The sequence below is a fragment of the Girardinichthys multiradiatus genome, chromosome 20 (genome assembly GCF_021462225.1).
Source record: "Girardinichthys multiradiatus isolate DD_20200921_A chromosome 20, DD_fGirMul_XY1, whole genome shotgun sequence".
Classification (NCBI taxonomy): domain Eukaryota; kingdom Metazoa; phylum Chordata; class Actinopteri; order Cyprinodontiformes; family Goodeidae; genus Girardinichthys; species Girardinichthys multiradiatus.
This window is the reverse complement of record NC_061812.1, coordinates 48,458,594-48,480,121: the sequence shown is the minus strand read 5'-3', so window position 1 is coordinate 48,480,121 and position 21,528 is coordinate 48,458,594. Positions and strand designations below refer to the sequence as shown.

General features: G+C 43.5%; 1 protein-coding gene across 2 annotated transcripts in view; it reads right to left on the bottom strand.

The window, feature by feature from the left end:
- Window positions 1-21,528, bottom strand: part of LOC124857578 (copine-9-like) — a 347,174-nt gene that overhangs the window by 28,110 nt on the left and 297,536 nt on the right. For both annotated transcript variants that reach the window (XM_047348904.1, XM_047348903.1), the window contains exons 15-18: window positions 13,636-13,682; window positions 12,759-12,940; window positions 7,968-8,095; window positions 2,574-2,676 (exon numbers count right to left, since the gene is read on the bottom strand). In XM_047348904.1, the coding sequence (XP_047204860.1) occupies window positions 2,574-2,676; window positions 7,968-8,095; window positions 12,759-12,940; window positions 13,636-13,682 (460 nt within the window). The remainder of the gene's footprint in view (window positions 1-2,573; window positions 2,677-7,967; window positions 8,096-12,758; window positions 12,941-13,635; window positions 13,683-21,528) is intronic.

The window sequence follows — 21,528 nt, the reverse complement described above, 5'->3', positions numbered from 1 at the left end:
GACCACCACCCCAGTCTGCCATTCCAGAGGCACTGTCCCCTACCGCCACGCAATGTTGAAGAGGTGCGTCAACCATGACAGCCCCACAACATCCAGAGACTTGAGGTACTCAGGGCGGATCTCATCCACCCCTGAAACCTTGCCACCGCGGAGCTTTTTAACCACCTCGGTGACTTCAGCCTGGGTGATGAAAGAGTCCAACCCCGAGTCCCCAGCCTCTGTTTCCACCACGGAATGCGTGATGGCAGGATTGAGGAGATCCTCGAAGTACTCCTTCCACCGCCCGATAATGTCCTCAGTCGAGGTCAGCAGTCTCCCGCCCCCACTATAAACAGTGTTGGCGAAGCACTGCTTCCCCCTCCCGAGGCGCCGGACGGTTTGTCAGAATCGCTTCGAGGCCAACCGGTAGTCCTTCGCCATGGCCTCACCAAACTCCTCCCAGGCCCAAGTTTTTGCCTCTGCCACAGCCTGGGCCGCAGCACCCTTGGCCTCACGGTACCTGTCAGCCGCCTCAGGAGTCCCACAAGCCAATCACAGCCGATAGGACACCTTCTTCAGCTTCACAGCATCCCTTACTGCCGGTGTCCACCACCGGGTTCAGGGATTGCTGCCGCGACAGGCACCGCAGACCTTACGGCCGCAGCAACGGGCAGCAGCATCGACAATAGATGCGGGGAACATGGTCCACTCGGACTCTATGTCTCCAACATCCCCCGGGTTCTGGTCGAAGCTCTCCCGGAGGTGGGAGTTGAATACATCCCTGGCCGAGGTCTCCGCCAGGCATTCCCAGCAGACCCTCACTATGCGCTTGGGCCTGCCAAGTCTGTCCGGCTTTCTCCTCCTCCAGCGGATCCAACTCACCACCAGGTGGTGATCAGTGGACAGCTCAGCCCCTCTCTTTACCCAAGTGTCCAAAACATGCGGCCGAAGGTCTGATGATACGACAACAAAGTTGATCATCGACCTCCTGCCTAGGGTGTCCTGGTGCCAAGTGCACTGATGGACACCCTTATGTTTGAACATGGTGTTCGTTTTGGACAATCCGTGACTAGCACAGAAGTCCAATAACAAAACACCACTCGGATTCAGATCGGGGAGGCCATTCCTCCCGATCACGCCTCTCCAGGTGTCACTGTCGTTCCCCACGTGGGCGTTGAAGTCCCCAAGCAGAATAATGGAGTCCCCGGGAGGGGCACTATCCAGCACACCCGACAGGGACGCCAAGAAGGCCGGGTACTCTGCACTACCACTCAGCCCGTAGGCTGAAATGATAGTCAGAGGCCTCTCCCCAACCCGAAGGCGTAGGGATACGACCCTCTCATCCACTGGGGTAAACCCCAACACGAGACGGCTGAGCTGGGGGGCAACAAGCAAACCCACACCAGCCCGCCGCCTCTCCCCGTGGGCCACTCCAGAGTAGAAGAGAGTCCAACCCCTCTCAAGGAGATGGTTTCCAGAGCCCATGCTGTGCGTGGAGGTGAGCCCGACTATTTCTAGTCGATATCTCTCGACCTCCCGCACAAGCTCAGGCTCCTTCCCCCCCAGCGAGGTGACATTCCACGTCCCTAGAGCCAGCCTAAGCATCCGGGGATCGGGCCACTGAGGTCTCCACCTTCGTCCACCACCCAATCTTCTTTGCACCGGTCCCTCACGGTTCCCCCTGCAGGTGGTGGGCCCACTGGGGGAAGGCCTCGCGTCTCTCGTTCGGGCTTGGCCCGGTCGGGTCCCGCGAGGAGCAACCCGGCCACCAGGCATTTTCCGACGAGTCCTGACCCCAGGCCTGGCTCCAGGGTGGGACCCCGGCTCCGCCGTACCGGGCAACGTCACGTGCTTCGATATTTTGTTCTTCATGAGGGATTCTTGAACCACTCTTTGTCTGACCCATCACCTAGAGCCTGTTTGCCATGGTAGACCCTACCAGGGGCATTTAGGCCCCAGACAACATAGCCTCTAGGATCATTTGAGCACTCAAACCCCTCCACCACGTTAAGGTGGCGGTTCAAGGAGGGGGTTTGCACACACTGTAGCTGATATTTTGGCCCATTCCTCCACGCAGATCATTTCTAGAACAGTGATGTTTTGGGTCACTGGGCAACACAGACTTGTAAGTCCTCCCACAATTGTTCTATGGGGTTGAGGTCTGGAGACTGCCTAGGCCACTCCAGGACCTTGAAATGCTTTTTACAGAGCCACTCCTTCGTTGCCCTTGCGGTGTGTTTGGGACCATTTAAATACTGGAAGACCCAGCCACGACCCATCTTTAATGCTCTCACTGATGGAAGGAGATTTTTGCTTAAAATCTCACAATACATGGCCCTGTTCATTTTTCCCCTGACACGGATCAGTCGTCCTGTCCCCTTTGCAGAAAAACAGTCCCAAAGCGTGATGTTTCCACCCCCATGCTTCACAGTAGGTATGGTGTCATTATCAGATATGGTATCATAATGCTCTGAAGGAGAACATTTCAAACCAAATTAACCTTGTTATTTTAGCACCCAAAACAAAACAAAAGAGTTTAAAGGAAGGACTAAGGATTCCTAATGCGTGATGAGTAATGAGTTGTGTATACTCACATTGACAACTGCCTCTTTAGTTTGAGCCATGTCTGAAATGACACCATCTGTGATCATCAGCAGCACAAAGTACTGTGAGCCATCCGTTACTTCTGCAGCACACCTGACATCATAACACACAAAATTAGGCCAAAAATATGATTCATGTAAAGATAGTTGTACAGATGTCAATGTCTGTCAATTTTACCACTGTGAACCTAACTAACTGGTGGTAGTAATCTCAGTTCTACTATTTTTAAAATGCTGGAAAATAATATTGCATAAAAACCTAAAGAGCATGTGAAGGCTTCAAGCTATTAATGCTTAAATGAGTGTATTATTGAACAAATCTTTGAGAATCTGATGTAGAATAATATTAGTGTTTCTGACTAAATTAGGATTTAAAAATGTTTCAAAATATGTTAATTTTATAAGATTATCTAAATAGTCTTTTAGGTAAAGCTAATGCAAATATAGCATAATTCCTTATTCTTAAAGCTACAGAGCTCATCTCAGGCAATGAAAATCATTTATAAAATAAGTTAATGATAAACAACAAATTGCCCCTAGAGTGAATTGCAAAAATATGTATGTGTTCAATGTTTTCACTTTTTTAATTGAAACAAGAAATTAGCAAAAGTAACAAGAAGTTTCTTCCCTGTGTGCTTTTGCAAACTGTTATTTGGCTTTTTATGTTGTTTTTCCGAGTATGCAATGTGAGGTAATAAAGTGTCTCTCCTGTATCTGCAGCAGACAGTGTTGCAGATGCAGGAATTATATTGATCTTTTAAATCCTTATCCAACCAATTCATAACAAATGTTGTGACAAGGGACTTAACAAAAGAAAATCCCATTTATATACAGACAGTCGATTGTATTGAGTTGTTGAATTTGCGGCAATCCCTCTGAGCATCATATTGAGCATGTACAGGTGTTGGACAATGAAACTGAAACATCTGTCATTTTAGTGTGGGAGGTTTCATGGCTAAATTGGACCAGCCTGGTAGCCAGTCTTCATTGATTGCACATTGCACCAGTAAGAGCAGAGTGTGAAGGTTCAATTAGCAGGGTAAGAGCACAGTTTTGCTCCAAATATTGAAATGCACACAACATTATGGGTGACATACCAGAGTTCAAAAGAGGACAAATTGTTGGTGCACGTCTTGCTGGCGCATCTGTGACCAAGACAGCAAGTCTTGTGATGTATCAAGAGCCACGGTATCCAGGGTAATGTCAGCATACCACCAAGAAGGACGAACCACATCCAACAGGATTAACTGTGGACGCAAGAGTAAGCTGTCTGAAAGGGATGTTCGGGTGCTAACCCGGATTGTATCCAACAAACATAAAACCAGGGCTGCCCAAATCACGGCAGAATTAAATGTGCACCTCAACTCTCCTGTTTCCACCAGAACTGTCTGTCGGGAGCTCCACAAGGTCAATATACATGGCCGGGCTGCTATAGCCAAACCTTTGGTCAATCATGCCAATGCCAATCGTCGGTTTCAATGGTGCAAGGAGCGCAAATCTTGGGCTGTGGACAATGTGAAACATGTATTGTTCTCTGATGAGTCCACCTTTACTGTTTTCCCCACATCCGGGAGAGTTACGGTGTGGAGAAGCCCCAAAGAAGTGTACCACCCAGACTGTTGCATGCCCAGAGTAACGGTTTGGGCTGCCATATCATGGTATTCCCTTGGCCCAATATTTGTGCTAGATGGGTGCGTCACTGCCAAGGACTACCGAACCATTCTTGAGGACCATGTGCATCCAATAGTTCAAACAATGTATCCTGAAGGCGGTGCCGTGTATCAGGATGACAATGCACCAATACACACAGCAAGACTGGTGAAAGATTGGTTTGATGAACATGAAAGTGAAGTTGAACATCTCCCATGGCCTGCACAGTCACCAGATCTAAATATTATTGAGCCACTTTGGGGTGTTTTGGAGGAGTGAGTTAGGAAACGTTTTCCTCCACCAGTATCACGTAGTGACCTGGCCACTATCCTGCAAGAAGAATGGCTTAAAATCCCTCTGACCATTGTGCAGGACTTGTATATGTCACTCCCAAGACGAATTGACGCTGTATTGGCCGCAAAAAGAGGCCCTACAACATACTAATAAATTATTGTGGTCTAAAACCAGGTGTTTCAGTTTCATTGTCCAACCCCTGTATGTAGCAGCAGCAAAAAGTAAAACTCCCCTTTACTAGGAAGAAACCTCCTGCAGAAGCTAAACCTGGCTTAGTCTGAGCGTCCCTCTGTCATGACCGACTAGGGTTTGAGAAGAAGCACTTATCCTATGTTAAAGAAAAAGAGCATATGGAGTACATGAAGCAGCTATGCTAGTAGAATACATATGTTAATACTGGTTAATGTGATAAGAGGCCATTTCTTTAGGTCGTTCTCCCAATCTTTGACAAATGAAGGTGCTGGTTTAAAATGTTAAAAATATTTTTATCTTTACTTGCTTTGGGATAAACTGTTTGTTTCATGTTAGAATTCTGATCCTGAAGATTACCTCCTTGTAAACCTGTGTTACCAAGCTGAAGAAACCCCTCTGTTCTGGGTCTGCTTCCACAGTCTCCTTGCAGGCTGAAAGCTTCCAGTTTTCTCCTCAACAGCTATTATTCTCCAACGGCTCCAGAACTCCAATTTCCCTCCCTGCCTGCCCACTCTCCATCCACCACTTAAAAGAACTCCAGCTTGGACTGCCTCCTCCCTCTGGACACTGGACTTCTCTGCAGGATCATAACCTCACCTCCAGCCTTTCCCTCCCGGACTGAGAACTGTAAGCCTCTTTTATTAATTCCTCATATTCAACTGAATTCTGCCTCACTAATACCTCTTCTAATTATGGTGTTCCCTCAGAGAAAAGCTGAAGCCTTGAACCCGGCGCTCTGTGTGTGGTTCTGCATGTGGGTCAGGAAATTATCCCAGAACATGACGATGACTGATATTTGTTAAGACAGAAGTACTCTAAAATGTTTCTTTCCTCACTAAGGAGCTACTGTAAATACCTTAGTTTTTATACTATGGCAATAATTCTGTTAACTAATTTATTAATTTCATAACAAATCTTACATATTAACACATTCATTATGAAACTTGCTCATGTTTGCCCCTACCCTGCATGTCTCCATCACAAGTCTAACCCTCCCACATGGCTGACAAAGAGAGCAGTTCAAGAGGTCGAGGAAAATCAAGGCATGAAAAACACTACACTCAGAGGGGAAAAAAAGAAGAAAAAGCTTGAGCTGTTTAAGAATGAGAATGGGAGTAGAAACAAAAAGAGTAAGAGAAAATGGCTTGGAAAGATTCACAGGGGGAGAAATATAAAGGCTTTTGGGGAGGAAGAAAACTAAATATGACACAAATAAAAAGTGTAAAAGGGACAGGGGCAAGAAGGAAAACAATAAAACTGTGTTTTACTACCTTTCAGAATACAGTAGTTTGGAATTCCACAGCAGAGCAATACACACTCTCTTTAGTTATGAAACTAGTCCTACATAACTGGGACAGGATATTGCCCTTTCATATGCAGACTATATTTGTGTTGCTAACAATAAGTAAACAAATCTGACATTATTGTTAAAGTGAGGAAACAGACATAATATCAACATCAAACACTTTATAAGGTAGTGTTTTGAAGTAATTTGGGATTAATAACAAAAATAGTAATTTTGCCACTATAAAAAAGTAGGTGTCTTTTACTGTAGCATGACAAAACTCAGAGTTGCAGCTGGCCAAATTTGAAGGCTTATTCTGCCGTCCTGAGTGAAGCCTTTGTAGAACCACTTTTTGCTGTTGTTACAGCAACAAGTCTTTTAGACAAGCTTTGAAAATCTACAGGCTGACATCTTTGCCGATTCTTCTTTACAGAAAAACTCAAGCTCTGTCAAACTAGATGGAGCGCATCTATGAAAATCCATTTTCAAATCTTGCCATAATTTAGATCTGGACTTTGGCTAGGCCATTCTAATACATCAATATGCTTTGATCTAAACCATTCTATTACAGCTCTTGCTGTATGTTTAGGATCATTGTCATGCTGTAAGGTGTTCACCTTACAGCATGCCCCATGCTCAAGTCTTTTAACAGCCTCTGACAGGTTTTCCAAATTTTACTGTGTTTAGCTCCATCCATCCTCCCATCAACTGTGACCAGCTTCCCTTTCCGTGCTGAAGAAAAGCATCCCAACAGCATGAAACTACCATCACCATTTGTCACTGTAGGAATGCTGTGTTCAAGAAAATGTGGAAATGTTCAAGGGAATACTAACCTTCAACTGACATTCAACACCAACTCCCATTAAGTGCTACACATGTCTGTATGAAAGGAGCTCTATAAAAAAAATAAGTTTTATTGACTGATTAAGACTTTTCTCTCTCTCCACCCAACTCCAGATACACAAATAGTTCAAATTCCAGCCACCACCCTGTTGAGGCTCTTTAGTTTATAGAGTAAAACTCTGACCCACTAATGCTGAAGATGAGATTAACTATGTGGTAATAAGGTATTTGTACTACAAAGCAGATTTGACATATCTAGAGTAACATTTGGTAGCTGATCTAACCAAAACAATAAAACCCTTACAATGGCTATCGTCTCAATTAGGTTTCCAGAAAACTGGAAAATGTTAAGCTTGCACCAAATAGCAAACAATAATCAAAGATCTGATAAGAATGTGGAAATGGCTGCAAAAAGAATACAGCCTGAACATCCCTGGTTCTCTGGTGCATCTACCACAGAGGATTCACTCAGGGAAACCATTATAAACAATGATCTAAAGTTGGAGCGGAACATCAGCTGTCTCACTAAGAATACCCAGCAGACAGCGAAGGCATCTGAAACCTGCCAAAAGCAAGAGTAGTACACATCCACACTTCCTTTACTGAGTCCTTGTTCACTTCTTCATTACTGTCTGGTGTGCTGCTGCCACACTGTCCAAACACAAAGGCAGCATTGTATCATTTGACATCTGAAGGTATGATTGACTAAAATGTGACACATACAGGCCACCAGAACTGTCACTGATCCTTCCGATCCTTGAAAAAACTTTGAATTAGACACTTCAGGTAAAATACTGCCATCTATAACAACAATTACTACATAGTCACAAAAATAGTGACTGTCAGCAATTGGCTTCATCAGCCATACATGTCATATTAATGCTAAATGTATATTATTTTACATTTAGCAACAAGGTCATTGGAATGTTCTTAGATAAATTTGTATAACCTATAGTACTTGGACTATTTCAATTTAATATATTTTCATCATTTTGCTATGTTTCTTATTTCTACTGTTATTGTTTTTTTTATCCAATAATTTGAGGTCAGTTCCTTGCAACTGTTATAATTTGCTCTTGAATCCATATAGTGGGTGTATGTTAGTGTAATGCATGTCTCACCGTGCCACCTGGTTAATGACAGGAGCAAAGTTGGTTGGCCCATACAACTGAACAGTTCGCAGGGTGTGAAAGTAAGCCTCCAGTACACCCTCGATCGCTACACAGTTTGGATTTCCTGTATTGGAGTTCTGCAAAAGAGAAAAATGGTCTGTTTGTTCTGTTATATTCTGCATTGACATGCTACTGGGGACCGCACTGTGTATTGGTCTCAGGAGTGTTCTTTGAATGCCAGTGGCCAGTGAGTCAGTGCTAAGCTGCTGTGGAGATAAACCATCAACTTATTTCCACAGTAACTGATCATTACTTCTTCTAGATTATCAATTAACAGCTGAAGTTGCCAACTCTAAAGCCTCAGCTAGATACGAACCTGAAGAGCAATGATCCATGCCATGGCCTCACACTGCAAATCGCCTGTGAAGCTTCAAGTCATTTCCAAACGATTGATAAAGTTCAAGATTCTCAGCATGATGTGATTTCTGATTTGGGGGAGCTCGGGTGACATTTATTTAGTTTTTAAATAAAGTTTATAAATAAACAAGTAAATCTCACTGAGATTAAAATTATCGTTTTCAAAAGAGTCCTGGCCAAGAACAGCAGGACCAATCATGAAACCAAAAATATCAAAGCAGAGGTAAAATACATCATGGTAAATCACAGAAGAATTTACAGCGAAGAAGCCCACCCATAAAAGTAAAGATAGGACTAAAATACAATTTCATATTAGTCAAAACATTTACAATTGCCTCATATACAAACCTTAAAAGGATTAAATCAGACCAGCTCCTTCAACTTCAAGACTTTCTGAAGTCGATTCCAGTCTGAGGGAGCAACAAACTGAAAGGCTTTTTTACTACCATGATCAGTACAAACCTTAGGTACAGTTGATAAAATGAATTCAACCGAGCGCAGAGAATAACCTGAGGATTTCTTAACAACAAACAATAGGAGATAATTGGGAAGTAAACCCAGGATGGCTTTGTAAATAAGATTATACCAGAATCTGTGGGTGGATAAGGCTGTCCATACAACATGGCTAAACAGAAGACAGTGGTGAGTAAGGGCTCCAAGACCAGAGATAAAATGTAAGGCTCCACGATATACAAAGTCCAATGTATGCAACCAGTAAAATGATGCATGCATTTAAATCATGTGACTACTGTCTAAGATGGACCAAAAAGTTGCGACAAGACGTTTTCTAGCTTCAAAAGGTCTAATTCTGAAATAAAAACACAACTACAGCTTCAGCCAGCTATTGAATGTGGGCAACAAAAGCCAGAGATCCGTTATTAATAAAACCTGCATATTTATACTGAGATACAACCTCAATGTGAGAACCTTGAATAATAATAATGGGCTGGAACAACTGAGATTTAGACAAGGTCTTAGTATTAGAAAACATTACTTAAAATATGTTAGCATTCAAAACAAACTTGAAGCTTTTCAGAAGCACCTTTTATTGTGTTGGCAGCACAATATAAGACAGTGTCATAAGCATAAAGATGATAATTTGCATGTGGCATTTTTTCATCTAAACTGTTGATATTGATTATAAAAAAAAGCAGACCTAGGATATTGCCTTGAGGAACACGCTTCGATACTTGAAGACAAGTGGAAGAAAGACCTTCCACCTGCAAACGCTGTGACCTGCTGGACAAGTAGTTCTGATGGTGGGTACAGACTGACCCGAATAATGCGATAGGAGCAAGTGATTTGCAAGTTAACCCTATGTAGAGGCGTGTTCAGGAGCGAATCAATGCGAAGGACGCGAAGGACGTGATGTGAACAGAATGATTAGGGTGAATAGAGCCAAGCGAGAGCAGAGTGAAATCCGCGATGGACACGAAGCAAATTTCGCTGGAGTTGATAAATCTGAACTTTTCTGTCAATTCGCGTTGCAAATCAGTCAGTGCTGTCCCTGCAAAGAAATAAGGAAAAACAATACCTACAGTCTGTAAACATCACATATATAAATATGACACAAACATTCATGTACACATAGGATAAGGAATGGTTTGCTCTGAGAGGTTTGTGGGTGGCTTTGAAAAAAGCTGTTGAAATTTAGTGTCTGAAAAGGACTGGTTAATAAGTCACTCATTTCACCTTCCCCCCCAGTTTGCTTGTTGGGCAACTTAGATGATGTCACCATAGAAACAAATTCAGTTCACATGGTTTTCAATGCCTTATGTATTGCTAAGAAAACTATCCTCATGAATTGGAAAAATAAAAACCTTCTTAATATTAACCAGTACAGAGACCTTCTGTTGGATTATATAAGTCTTGAGACAGCCTCTGCCTCCACATCAGATCAATCTCTCTGGGCTCCTTTAATCGGCTCCATCACCTAGTGGGGGTGGGGAACCTTTGGCTTTGTCCTGTGGGGCATTGTGGCGGATGTCTGGGTTTGGGGCATTTGGGGTGACCCTGGCCTGGGGTCGCTGGTGGGTCTGGCGACAGGGGCTGTGGCCCCAACCGGGGTGGGGCTTTGATGGCTCTCGGAGGGGAGCCTGTGCACAAAGGTTACTGGCCTGGTGGCCGGGCTGCACCTGGGCGGGTCTGGGATGAACTTGGGGGCTCTGGGTACCTGGGGTGTGTCGCCCCCAGGCTGGGGTTCTGGCTGGGGCCGGGGGGGCTTGGGTCTGGGCAGGTATGTCACCGGGGTTTTGGGCCGGCGCATGCTCTGGCACCCAGCACCGGCCTGGGGGCCTTCGATGCTTTGTTGGGCGTAGGGGCCTCCTAAACTGGTGAGTAGGTACCATTTCATCGCAGGTGCTCCCTCCTTCAAGGAATGCACTCTGCTGGCAGGGCCGAGGATCTGTGGGAGGGGGAGAAGTGGAGTCAACCTGGGCATCTAATGTCTTATGTGTTCTGGGAGTTGTTCGAATGTTGGGGTGGGTGTAGGTTTTCTTCTGGAGTTGAGGTGGGTGGTTGGCCTTGGGTGGGGATGGGCATTGTTTGGACTTGGGTGGTTCCGGTTTGGATTCTGGTTCCTTGTCTGGGTTCCGGTTCCTGATGCCGGTCCAGGTTCTGTCTGGGGGAGGGGGGCAGAGGGTTTTGTTTGGGCGGGCGGGCTGGCCGGGGTTAATCTCGGGGTGGACTGGTCTTGGCTTCTTGGTGGATTTTGGTTTTGGCTCTGTGGGCTCTCTGTCTTTTGTGGGCTTCAGTGTGGGTTTTCTCACGGGGCTGCTTCTAGCAGGGGTATGGGTGCTGGGCATGTTCTTGGACCTGGATGCTGTGGGTCTTCTTCTCACGGGGGTGCACTTTCACAGGGGGCTTTGTTTTTGGAGGGCTGGTGGGGGCGCATTTGCATGGTGTGGGCTTTGTGCACGGCTTTTGCTTTGGGTGCTCATTGCTGCGTTCTGTCCTTGACTGCATGTCATGCTGTGGTGTTGGAGCGGTGGTCCTGTGCATGGTGGCTCTGGCCTCCGTGTGTGGGTGCTGCAGGGTGGGCGTCGCTGGGCTAAGTGGTTATATTGGGGTTCTCGGCCTTATACTGAGGTGGGGTTTGCTTGTCTGCTGGGTGGTTCCTGGTGGGTGGTGTGTGCTTGGGGTTGGTGGTCTTCACCGTGCCCCTACCGATGTGTGGAAGGATGTGTGGTGTTGCTGTGGCATTGGCTTGGAGGGAACCACAGTTTCCGCTGGTGTCTTCAATTCATGACCTTCAGCATCAAATAGAGTGGTTCACAGTTGAGTATGAAGTGGCTGGGATGAGGGTCAAGTCCTTCAAGGTCAAGGCCATGGTTCCCAACAGTACAGAGACAGAGGTGAAACACTCCCTCCAGCTCAGGGGACAGTTTCTGCCTCATGCCAAGGAATCCAAATATCTTGTTGTCTCGTTCACAAGTGGTGACAGAATGGAGTACAAGATGGGTTGCATTAGGGCTTCTTTTGAAGTAATATTTCATAAGTATGAAATTGATTGGCCATCTGTTCAAAATGCCTCTCTTTGGAGATTTTGCGAGAGTCCCAAAATGTCGAGGCCAGACAGGCCAAGACAGAACTGGAGAATGTTCCCTAGCCTCAGTCACAAACTTTAGGTGACTTCTGCAAAAATGTCCGCTGGTTTACGGAATATTTCTTTTCACAAATTTTGCAGACTGTTCTGAGGGACGTCTTTTATCCTAATGTGTCAAAAGACTTTCAAACAGCAGATTATAAGGATAATTTAGCAAGATATGTCTTTTTAATTTAAATATTTATTGACTGCCAATTTGCATGACAACTAAGAGTAAATTAACGTTTTTTGCTAAAATGCCCCGTGTTGTTCTACTTTCCGCAAATGTACAATGGGTTTGGATTATGTCACAGTTAGGATTTAAATTAATCTTTTAAGTTTACCAGCATGTTTGCTCTTACCCAGCAACAGTTCAGAATAAGTATCTGAATCTGGAAGGAGCTAAACTTAAGAGTGGTGTCATAAAGGCCTTCCAACCTCAATGACTTGGAACTCATCACCAAAGATAAATGATCAAAATACCAGAGAAAACGTGCAAAGAGCTTCTTAGCAATTAGAAGAAGGGTTTTATTGCTGTAATGCCTATAAAGTATGAAAAGTATGAAAATTGAAAACTGCAAGGTATAGAAAAAGATGGAGCCTAAATGTATCTCCGCCTTTTTTTAATTATATCACCTTCAGACTACTTTTAGTTGCTGCAAATGACATCCATTTTTCTCAAGAAAAGTCTGACCATTCCAAGTCATATTCTCAACTTCTTTGAAAAAAACTTTCCATCAACCAAATGAGACTGTACAGTGCATGTGCCCTAGCCTTTCTTTCCCTTTAATATATCTTACCAGTGGGAAGGCATGGGAGATCTTGCCATCTGGAGGTAGCTTAGCCCCAAAGCCATATGCAGGGAAGAGCTTGTCACTGTCATAATCCTGAATGATCTCCCCCACAGCCTTCAGGGCCATGGCATATGCATTCATCTGGTATGGACTCATGTAATGCAGAGAGGTGGGCTGGGATGGATTACCTACAGAAAGACCCAATATGTATGTCTGGAAAAACATCACTGCTTATAAAGAAATGCAATTATTAAAAACTTTTTCATGACTCTCTCCAGTCGTCACTGTAGCTGAATAAGAAACCCTAATGTTCTCAAACACCAGACTTTAAAAGACAGCTGGCAGTCTGCTCTGTTCAATTTTATTTTGGTGTTGCTTTTTCAAGTTGCACCTTCTGCCTGTATTTATGATTTAAATAATGTTGTGTTTGTTGTAAATGTTGATTATGGAGGTGTACCGAATCGAAAGGGCTGTACCCAAGATTTTCTGTATGAAATGGTGTACCATTAAATCCCACCTTACTACTGATATTTATACTTTTATGAATGCATATGTAGCATGCAAAACTTGTTTGCATCCCTAATTTCATTATACTATGCTTCTAAGGAGACAGACTTTCTTGTAATTTTATACTGCTCCTGATAAATAGTTCACTGGGTTTTAAGAAGGTGGATATTTGCCTTCTCATTTTCTACACAATTATCCTACATAGAGGGTATTGTGCAGTGTGTGCACTTCAAAAATGAGTAAAGTTGGCAGGAAGTTGAGTAAAACAGTCCAAAAAGTGTCTAAAGTAGATTAAAAGTGTAATATTACAAAAACTGGATATTTTCAAATTTTATCCCAGAACTTTCATTCTGTTTTTCAATGAAACAGATCTTACCATTAGACGCAGTGAAGTCTATAGCCACTGTGAAATTCAGTTGTGTCCTGGAGCAAGATACAAGATACATTGAAATTACTCACTATAAGGATATATCACTGTGTCGGTACCTTCAAGCTTGACCACATAAAGAAAACTTACAGTTCAGCCCAAAATTATTCACACCCTGGTAGATATAGACACAACTATATGATCATAGATACAACTATGTTATTATAGATACAACTTTTAGATGCATTCCTTCATTCCATAGATACAATAAATGCATTCCTTAGATGCATTCTTTCTCGAACACACCTGAATCAGATGTCTGAATTCCCTCATCAGCATCCAGTCATTCAGCTCTGCAGAGGCCTGGTAATGAGCCATTTAATTGATTCAGGTGTGTTGGAAAAGGAATGCATCTAAACGTTGCAGGATAGTAGCTCTCCAGAACTGGAGTTGGGCACAACATCTCTAGGGTTTCCCTGATAACTTAAAGAGTTATTTACTATAAGGCATCTAAAATAAAATAAGTAAAAATTTTTTAATGTTAAATAGTCCTTTTTCATATTTTTTTTATCACCTACCATGACTGCACTTCAATGGATCTAGAACACGTTTTTTCTGTCTTTGTGTGAATTATGATAGGACCAAGGGGGTTGTTACGGTCAACCACATTTGTTTGCTCATTAGTAAACAGTAAACAAATGTAGAGGAGCTCTGTATAAGTATTTTGAAATCCTGGAACAGGAACAGATGCTCATGTTTGTTTGCTAGGAATATGTTGAAATATAGATAAATTTGCCATAATTTTGGTAACTGAGATGCTAACAGCAATGTTAAAAAGAGGATAAAAATATACCAAAAAAAAGTTAGGATATCTGGCTTTCCGGTGAAATTTCATTAAAACGTAAAATGCACTGTAGCCTTCAGATTCATAAATTTTGGACAGTGTCCTGTATATTTTAGACAGTAACCTTCAGGTGAATTTAATTTGCCCATCTATAAACGTTTTAACTGACATGTCCAACTGTTTGAGTACTTTTTGAACAACTTTCTGTTTTTTAACCATGAGCTTAAAAGCAAAATTCACAACAGGTGTTTGATTCATGAATCGACCAATAGATTTCCTGGTCCAATCAGAATTGGTCAGCCTCATTACGCTGTTCACATTTTGACATCATGAGACCAAGAGAACACCTAACAATTGATCAACAGTACCTCGCTACTGCAAGGCTTCAAATACAGTGTCTACTGAGCTTTGAGTGTCACAGAGTGTCATCAGCAGGTGACAACAAAGATTCAGAGAGTCTGGACGAGTCACAGGAAGGCAAAGGAGTGGGCGTCCTTTGGCTATACACTGATGACCTCTTCATTGTGAAACCGGATGATGAATGCCACTTAACTCCAAACACGTTTAAGAGAGATGAGAAACACCCAATTGTCACATAAGACAATTTGACAATTTGAAACTGTTTACATCATCGTGGTCTTTAACAGAAGGCAAAATATTATACTATATTATACTACAAAATATTATACTATATACAGTATATATTATATATATACAGTATATATATATATATATATATATATATATATATATACTGTACGGGTACCGTGGGGGCAAAAACTCGGACCTGGGAGGAGTTCGGTGAGGCCATGGAGAAGGACTACCGGTTGGCCCCGAAGCGATTCTGGCAAACCGTCCGGCGCCTCAGGAGGGGGAAGCAGTGCTTCGCCAACACTGTTTACAATGGGGGTGGGGAGCTGCTGACCTCGACTGGGGACATTATCGGCCGGTGGAAGGAGTACTTCGAGGATCTCCTCAATCCTGCCATCACGCATTCCCTGGTGGAAACAGGCTGGGGACTTGGGGTTGGACTCTTTCATCACCCAGGCTGAAGTCACCGAGGTGGTTAAAAAGCTCTGCGGTGGCAAGGCTTCGGGGTTGGATGAGATCCGCCCTGAGTACCTCAAGTCTTTGGATGTTGTGTGGCTGTCATGGTTGACACGCCTCTTCAACATTGCGTGGCGGACGGGGACAGTGCATTTGGATTGGCAGACTGGGGTGGTGGTCCCCCTTCATAAGAAGGGTGACCGGAGGGTGTGTTCCAACTACAGGGGGATCACACTCCTCAGCCTCCCTGGTAAGGCCTACACCAGGGTATTGGAGAGAAGAGTCCGGCCGATAGTCGAACCCCGGCTTCAGGAGGAGCAGTGTGGGTTTCGTCCCGGCCGTGGGACACTGGACCGGGGCAGCAGACTCAGCAGAGACGCCCAGACGTCCCTCTCCCCAGACACCTCCTCCAGCTCCTCCAGGAGGAGCCCAAGGCGTTCCCATGCCAGCCGAGAGACATAGTCCCTCCAGCGTGATCTGGGCCGTCCCCTGGGCCTCCTCCCGGTGGGACGTGCCAGGAACACCTCCCGGGGAAGGCGTCCAGGAGGCATCCGGTATAGATGCCCGAGCCACCTCAACTGGCTCCTCTCGATGTGGAGGAGCAGCGACTCTACTCCGAGCCCCTCCCGGATGGCCGAGCTCCTCACCCTATCTCTAAGGGAGTGCCCGGCCACCCTACGGAGGAAGCTCATTTCAGCCGCTTGTATCCGGGATCTCGTTCTTTCGGTCATGACCCAAAGTTCATGGCCATAGGTGAGGGTAGGAACGTAGACCGACCGGTAAATCGAGAGCTTCGCTTTATGGCTCAACTCTCTCTTCACCACAACGGACCGGCACAGCGCCCCCATTACTGTGGCAGCCGCACCGATCCGTCTGTCAATCTCCCGCTCCATTCTTCCCTCACTCGTGAACAAGACCCCGAGATACTTAAACTCCTCCACTTGAGGCAGGAACTCTCCTCCAACCTGAAGAGGACAAGCCACCCTTTTCCGGTCGAGAACCATGGCCTCGGACTTGGAGGAGCTGATCTTCATCCCAGCTGCTTCACACTCAGCTGTGAACCGCCCCAGTGCATGGTGTAGGTCTTGGCTAGAGGGGGCCAGCAGGACCACGTCATCTGCAAAAAGAAGAGACAAAATCCTCTGGTCCCCAAACCAGACCCCCTCCGGCCCTTGGCTGTGCCTACAAATCCTGTCCATAAAAGTTATGAACAGGACCGGTGACAAAGGGCAGCCCTGCCGGAGTCCAACATGCACTGGCAACAGGTCCGACTTAGTGCCGGCAATGCGTACCAAACTCCTGCTCCGCTTGTACAAAGACCGGATGGCCCCTAATAAAGGGCCCCCGATTCCATACTCCTGGAGCACAACCCACAGGGCATCACGAGGGACACAGTCGAATGCTTTCTCCAGGTCCACAAAACACATGTGGACCATGAATGATACATTATTGAGACAATTCATTTTTTTGTTGTGCTGTTTGTTGTGCTTGTTGGCTTTTGTCTTAATAGATTGTTTGAGATGAGGAAATCACCATTACATGGTTCTACCTAAATGCCCTACATTCATGATATTATAAGACTGAAGCGTGAATTTTTTACATTTTCCATAAATTTCACAATAAAACCAAATATCTCTAACTTTTTGTGAGTATTGTACTAATTTATACTGTTTTTAAGTAATTATATAGTTTACATTTCATTAGATCAGTATTTCAGCATTTGTTGTGTATGTGTGAGCATGCACATATATAAGGTATTTCTATAAGAAGATTCAATTGCGGGCGTGAGGAGCCACAGACCCGTCCCCCAGGACCCGAGGCAGACACATAGTAGATCTGACCCACAGACATCCAAAGGACCCCCAGAGTCCGGGAGCCCCAGGAGGACCACCGCTTTTTACTGTATTAATTTGTATTGTAAATTGGGATTACTAGTCATGTTAAAGGTTCTTAAATATATCTAAGAGCAGACGTTCTCGCAAATGTTGACTGATAAATCCGCCTCCCATTTCCCAATAGGAAGGGATATTGATTCATCAATTTTAGACAGTGTCCTGTACATTTTAGAAAGTAATTTTGGGGAGTTGATATTCAGGAACTCTAATAGACTTGATGCTGTTTGCAAACCAGCTTTTTTTGAGGTTAAATATATTTTCTAAAAATCCATTCATGTCAATCTCACATCGAAAAATTAATATTTTAAATAGAGTGAATTCCTTCAAATATATATTTCAGGTATTCAATTCCTTTACAATTGCAATCTGGGAAGTTTATCATACTATATTTGTGTAGGATGTCAGATGGGTGTATGTCTGCATTGGAGAAGATCTTATCATTTTCAGAAACTCCCACCATGCTTTCAGAGAGGAGCTGACATTGATGTTTTTAAAGCATTCATGTCGTTTTATATTTGAGCTACTAAATGGTAGGTCAGTAATTGTAATATTGTTGCATAATGTCTGTTCTACGTCTAACCAGGGTTCATCTAGAGGACTATTGGCCCTTTAGTCAGTGTAGTGGCTGTGCTGTTATAAACGTTACTGTGTTACCATGTCACATAAAAGTACCTGTGACACGCTTTTCCCACAAATGCAGAAATTGAAAGAAAACATCTATATACTGAAGGAACTGGGCAGTAATTGACATTATATTAGGATTAAAGATGTGATGAATGACAATTGTGACACAAAATAAATATATTTCGATGTTAGATTTTGCAAGTCCAAAGTAGCCCAGAAATGACGTATGACGTAAAAGGGGAAGTCTCCGGTCATTCATTGTGTGAGCGTCAATGATAAATGTTTCAGGTAGAAGCCAAATTGCAGGTAAAAAAGTGTTAATATGGTGAAATGGTGCATTGATAGTGGTGGCAGCAATACTAAGATAGCAGTCTTTAGTCTGGACAACTTTCCTGAAGCGAAGAGGATCAGAGCTGGAAGACTGAGGAGGGACAGATCAGAATCTGAAATTCTTATTATTATTAAAATAGGATCTGGTTACCTCACTCCTCAGAACATCTGTGTTAGAGGAGGAAGCTGTAAAAGCCATTATCAGAAGTTTAATGGTTAAAACCCATCATTAGGGTGATGCCTCAGGAAGAGCCGATGGTTTGTTTCTAGATGACTTTAACCTCTAACCCTCTGAACCCGAGGAGGGTCTAGGGCCATAAAACACAGACTCTTTGAGGTTGAGATAACACTGTCATGTTTGGTATAAATACTGTGTGTAAATGTTGATCGGGGCCCTGCTTCACTGACTAACCTCAGTGACAGGGTCTTCAAACGCTTAATACCTTTGAATAAAACTTATAAAGACAAAATCTGGATTTTATCTTGTTGTGAGTCAACTTCTCTCACACTTTGATAAGAAAATTCCACTACTATATATATATATATATATATATATATATATATATATATATATATATATATATATATATATGTGTATATATATATACAGGGGTTGGACAATGAAACTGAAACACCTATCATTTTAGTGTGGGAGGTTTCATGGCTAAATTGGACCAGCCTGGTAGCCAGTCTTCATTGATTGCACATTGCACCAGTAAGAGCAGAGTGTGAAGGTTCAATTAGCAGGGTAAGAGCACAGTTTTGCTCAAAATATTGAAATGCACACAACATTATGGGTTACATACCAGAGTTCGAAAGAGGACAAATTGTTGGTGCACGTCTTGCTGGCGCATCTGTGACCAAGACAGCAAGTCTTTGTGATGTATCAAGAACCACGATATCCAGGGTAATGTTAGCATACCACCAAGAAGGACGAACCACATCCAACAAGATTAACTGTGGACACAAGAGGAAGCTGTCTGAAAGGGATGTTCGGGTGCTAACCCGGATTGTATCAAAAAAACATAAAACCACGGCTGCCCAAATCACTACAGAATTAAATGTGCACCTCAACTCTCCTGTTTCCACCAGAACTGTCCGTCGGGAGCTCCACAGGGTCAATATACACGGCCGGGCTGCTATAGCCAAATCTTTGGTCACTCATGCCAATGCCAAACGTCGGTTTCAATGGTGCAAGGAGCGCAAATCTTGGGCAGTGGACAATGTGAAACATGTATTGTTCTCTGATTAGTCCACCTTTACTGTTTTCCCCACATCCGGGAGAGTTACGGTGTGGAGAAGCCCCAAAGAAGCGTACCACCCAGACTGTTGCATGCCCAGAGTGAACCATGGGGGTGGATCAGTGATGGTTTGGGCTGTCATATCATGGCATTCCCTTGGCTCAATACTTGTGCTAGATGGGCGCGTCACTGCCAAGGACTACCGAACCATTCTTGAGGACCATGTACATCCAATGCCTCAAACATTGTATCCTAAAGGCGGTGCCATGTATCAGGATGACAATGCACCAATACACACAGCAAGACTGGTGAAAGATCAATTCAATTTTATTCAAATCAAAAATACTTTATTAATGCCAAAGGGAAATAAAATGTTGTAGCTCATTATGAGGGTTTCTTCAAAGAGCCGTTGTAGATGCTGATGGCTGTGGGCAGGAAAGATCTCCTGTAGCGCTCCGTCTTACAGCAGATCTGAAGAAGCCTCTGACTGAAGACACTCTGTTGTTGTAGGACAGTCTCATGAAGAGGATTCTCAGGTGAACATGATGAACATGAAAGTGAAGTTGAACATCTCCCATGGCCTGCACAGTCACCAGATCTAAATATTATTGAGCCACTTTGGGGTGTTTTGGAGGAGCGAGTCAGGAAACGTTTTCCTCCACCAGTATCACGTAGTGACCTGGCCACTATACTGCAAGAAGAATGGCTTAAAATCCCTCTGACCACTGTGCAGGACTTGTATATGTCATTCCCAAGACGAATTGATGCTGTATTGGCCGCAAAAGGAGGCCCTACACCATACTAATAAATTATTGTGGTCTAAAACCAGGTGTTTCAGTTTCATTGTCCAACCCCTTTATATATATATATGTATGTATGTATGTATGTATGTATGTATGTATGTATGTACTGTATAAATATATGTGTGTATTTATTAATATAGTGAGATCTAGTCTGTCTTTTGTGAATTATTTTGAAAATCCCGATGTTGGGCTCGTTCTGTTTCCTAGTGGATTGGTTCCAAGCAGATTGACTCTGGCTGGAAGATGTTTGGTTATTTGTCCTAATACATGCTGTTGAGGAACTATAATATTTTTTACCAGTTTATGACAGAGTTTCCAAAACCAAATCTATGCAAGGCTGTATATAAGAATTTCCATTTAACTCTATGAACTCTTTATGCATCTAGAGACAATATATTGTCAAGATCTTGTTTTTACAATAGATTAAGTAATCTGTGTGAATTTGTGGAAGAATGCGCTTGTTTGTAAAACCAGTTTGGTCAAGATTTATTATGAGAGGAGTTACCGTCTCTAATCTTTGTGCGCGAGCTTTACAAATTTATTTTAAGTCAATGTTAATAAGGGATATGGGACGATAGCTGGTAGGAAATACAGATTTAGAATGCTAGTGCTGGAATTCTTTGTAGAACTCCGCTGGAGTTCCTCCCATCTGGGCCTGGAGCCTTTTTATCAGGCATGATTTTGAGGACTTGCTGTGGTTCAGCTGATTCAGTGGTGAATCCGGGGCCATCACCAGACTATCTGATAATTTAGAAACTGTTACTTTATCCAAACAATTATCAATTTCGTTATCTAATGGGTTTATCGTCTGCTGTTTATTCTTTCAGGATCATATACTTTATTCACAGTCATGTATTTTATTTTTCTTTACTTAAAAATCAGAGACATTGTTACTCACAACAAATTAAAATATGACCTGCATTTATCATGAAAGGATCTGTTTATGTGGAATCGGCATGTGAACAAGAGAAGAAGAACTGCGCTCTCGCAATGACTACAGGTGGATTGGTGGGTATTTTAAAGCAATGACTAGCGGTTCTGTTTGTGGTGATGAGGAAGACACGGAAGAAGTTTGCCAACCGATGAGCACATCTGTTTTGGCTGTGGATCACGGAGAC